Genomic DNA, 3,894 nt, shown 5'->3' on the forward strand with positions numbered 1-3,894 from the left:
AACAAATCAAAGAATCCTTAAGAGGGATACATACATTTCTAGAAATTGAATAATTCCTATATATATGTCAATGAACAGTATCTGTGAAGTTGAACAAGCACTTTAGAACACTGTATCCTGTTAACCCTTTTTTCAAAGTCACTTTGTTACACCCCACGTCACACAGATTTCTCCAAACCAGCATTCATCAATATGCTGAGGGACAGAACACGAAGAAAGGGATATTCATGATAGTGGGCAGGACACCAGGAAAAGCAGGTACTACAGTGTCAACACTCATGCAAAAAATATGCAATATTTTAAAAACACGTAAGCTGTGCTTCTGATTGTAAATTAGATGCAGCATGTTTTGTGTTGGTTTAAAATAAAACATTTTAAAAATACGCTGGGAGAAAAAGACAGCTAGCCACTCATAAGACATGGCCTCAATTCAGAAACATATATGAAGAATGTACAAGCAAAGAAAAAAGAGCTAATACTTAAGCACACCAAACAATACAATAAGACTAGGAATGAAAAAGTGGGAATTGCAGCAAGTGGTATTACCCAAGGTCTTGACTAGAAGTTTCACAGCTCCGAGAACTGTCCCCTGAGCCCATACGCCGTCTTTTGGATGGCTGGCTGCCGTCATTGGAATTTTCTTCTGTATCATCCTGAAACGAACATTACGATAAATATTAAAAAAAAAAATTAAAGAGTATTCAGCAGATAATGTAAAATGTCAAAAAATATTACAAGGCAATCCACAGTTTAAATATACCTGAACTAGTGAGCTATTTAATAACACTCTCTACAAACAACTCATAGGACAGTTTACATAGCAAATTATTCTTTGCTATCTGTATCCTGGGCTGCATCAAAAGCAGCCTGGCCAGCAGGTCGAGGGAGGCGACTCTGCACCTCTACTCTGTTCTCATGAGACTCCACCTGGAATATTGCATCCAGCTCTGGAGCCCTCAACCTAAGAAGGACATGGACCTGTTGGAGTAGGTCCAGAGGAGGGCCACAAAAATGATCAAAGGGCTGAAGCACCTCTCCTATGAAAACAGGCTGAGAGAGTTGGGGTCGTTCAGCCTGGAGAAGAGAAGGCTCTGGGGAGACCTTATAGCAGCCTTCCAGTATCTGAAGGACACCTACAAGAAGGCTGAAGAGGGACTTTTTACAAGGGCATGTAGTGATAGCATGAGGGGTAACGGCTTCAAACTGAAAAAGGGGGGATTTAGAATAGATATTATCAAGAAATTTTTTACTATGAGGGTGGTGAGGCACTGGAACAGGTTGCCCAGGGAAGTTGTGGATGCCCCATCGCTGGAGGTGTTCAAGGCCAGGTTGGATGAGGCTTTGAGAAACCTGGTCTAGTGGGAGGTGTCCCTGTCCACAGCAGGGGGTTGGAACTAGCTGATCTTTAAGGTCCCTTCCAACCTAAACCATTCTATGATTCTATGATAATCTAGCTGCATGACACATAATGGCACATAAGGAGAATTGGGTAGTTTCTCACCTGTTGCGTAGGTGGAACACTGAATAGACAGACCTGTGGCTCGGACCACCAAGTTCATTGTTCTTGATGTAAATTACCTATGGCATCAGCATGGCCATACAGCTATAGACCCAGCAAACTAACCTCACTGGTAACAGTCGGGGACAAGACTAATTCACTTAATCGGGATAGTTCTCAAAAGCAAAGGCAAGGGCAAAACAAAAACACCAAGGCCTTGCTGAGAGCTGATGCTTATAAAATCAAGGGAATTATTACAAAAAGCAAAAGTGGAGTTCATTGATATACAGTTAAAATAAAAGGAATGATAGACAGTTTATAAAAAGATATGACTACAGCAAGTAGCAAAGACTTGTCTTTTGTGGGGAAAAAAAATACCAAAGAAAAAAAATGAAGTTGCATTACAACAGGTACAGAAGACAACTTCTCAATGTTCCCTTGTAATAGCTTTGTTAATACCTTGTTAGCTGTCACTATTCAGATTTAATGAAATCTATATGAAGAAAGGGAATAAAGGGTGAAGAGGAGAAAAAGCCAAACAAAACAGAGTTCCATAAAATCTAGCAGACCAATGATTCAACAGGCCTTCCTGCATTTTTCACTGCTTTGTTGTCCAATACGCTATACAACTCCTTACCTAATCAACAACCCTCAAAGCATGATTATAATTGAGAAACAGAAGGCAGAAGTGTTCAAGTGAAGTGACTATTGTCACCACTAGTAGAGCCAAGAACAAAATAGCCCTTTAAGGATCCGAAACCCTGAAGTGGAATAGTATGAAAGAATCAAGCTTCACAGCTTTTGTGAAAGTTTAAGAAAGAATAATTAACCTGTCAGAAATAAATGGATCAAGCTCAATTATCCTCACGTAGACAAGAACAATTACTAGGTCTACCCTTAGCTAATGTCTTTCATTCTAATATGTTTTACATATCATATCACTTGACATATCATTAAAAAAGATTCCAGCAAATAAGAATACATTACTTTTGTTACAGAACATTTGATAGTACTATAATCAACCCAGGCCACAGGGAAAAAGCAAGTCTCCTGTATTTTTGGTTTATTTAATATTTTCTGCAATTGTTTACAATTTTTTTCTTTCTTGTGGAATAGCAAGAGGAGTATCTTTCATACAATAACAAAACTGAAAAGCAAATTTAATGAATCTGCTTTCTTAATGCAATTATACTTAAAGAATCACGTAAGCAGCACCTCCACGAGTATCAATACTAATAACATTTCCTAGTATTGCTGACAATACCCTGTACAAACTCAATTAGACAAACCAAGTAGCAGTCCCCAATCAAAACAGGTTCGGACTAGAGTATTTTGTGGCACAGCTATGTCTCATCAGTAGTTCATACCTACTTCCCACCCATAACATTAATGCACTCCAAACCTCAACAAAAACATGAGCAGGGCCAAAGCCATGCTTCGCCATACCAAAGCTACCAAGAGACTTCAAAACATTTTTAAAAGATAGATCTCAACCTGAGAGTTAAGAGGAAGTGCCTCACATCAGTTTCTCCTTTTTCTTTGAAATTTTCTTTTATTAAATCCAGTACTGTTACAAAATACGAACACCCATACCACAGGAGAGGTGAATGTCCTCCATTTCCATCTTTGCTTCCTTATTTGCTGAAAATTTCAGCAAATCCAATCAGACAGGCTCAGAGACTAAAACACTCTAAGAAATGAGACAGTTTGTTGCAGAGGACTTTGCAGAAAAAGTGAAAACAGTTGTGTTGCAATCTAAGACACGCTTAGTTCAACCACTGTTACTGTACCGAAAATAATAATTAGGGTCAGTCTTGTGGCTTTCCATAGATGGAAAGTCAAACATTGCCAAAAAAAGCCCCTTCTTCCCTTGAAAACGCATGTTTCTGTACAACGCCTGTTAGTCCTTAGGAAATAAGGTTACACTACGAATTCCTGGTACGTCTATCAACTGTAAGATCTACTCCAGGACCCTTGATTATGTAATCGGAAAGTCCGAATTACCAAGCTGCCTTTCAAAAAGTAACTGCCCCTCTGCGCCCCAGCGCGGGTGCAGGAAGAGCATCAAGTACGCGGCGGTGCCGCCACAAGCCCAAGCGGCGCCCGGCGAGCGCGGGTACAATTTCCCAGGCCGAGGCAGAGGAGCTTCCCACCAGACCCAAACTTTGCCGGGTGCGACTCCGGGGCGCTTCCAGCGGTACAGAACGAACCTCCGCGCCGCTCCCGCCAAGGCTCCGACGGACTTTCAGGAAGGCGGACGGCACTCGGGCACTCAGCGGGGCCTCCCCCCCTCCCCTTCCTCCTCTCAGCCCCGGTCCCGCACCCGAAGTTCGGCCCGGGGCGCGGGAGGGCGCCAACCCCTCGCCGAGAGGCCGCCCGCCGCCTCCCGGCTCCCC

At 42.1% G+C, this 3,894-nt stretch overlaps 1 protein-coding gene across 1 annotated transcript in view; it reads right to left on the reverse strand.

The window, feature by feature from the left end:
* Positions 1-647, reverse strand: part of PHF10 (PHD finger protein 10) — a 15,522-nt gene extending 14,875 nt beyond the window's left edge. Inside the window, exons 1-2 of the mRNA XM_009891479.1 lie at positions 547-647; positions 165-195 (exon numbers count right to left, since the gene is read on the reverse strand). Of these exons, the coding sequence (XP_009889781.1) occupies positions 165-195; positions 547-599 (84 nt within the window). The 5' untranslated portion in view covers positions 600-647. The remainder of the gene's footprint in view (positions 1-164; positions 196-546) is intronic.
* Between the last annotated feature and the right edge of the window lie 3,247 nt (positions 648-3,894).

This window comes from Charadrius vociferus, unplaced genomic scaffold, assembly GCF_000708025.1.
Source record: "Charadrius vociferus isolate BGI_N301 unplaced genomic scaffold, ASM70802v2 scaffold68, whole genome shotgun sequence".
NCBI lineage: Eukaryota > Metazoa > Chordata > Aves > Charadriiformes > Charadriidae > Charadrius > Charadrius vociferus.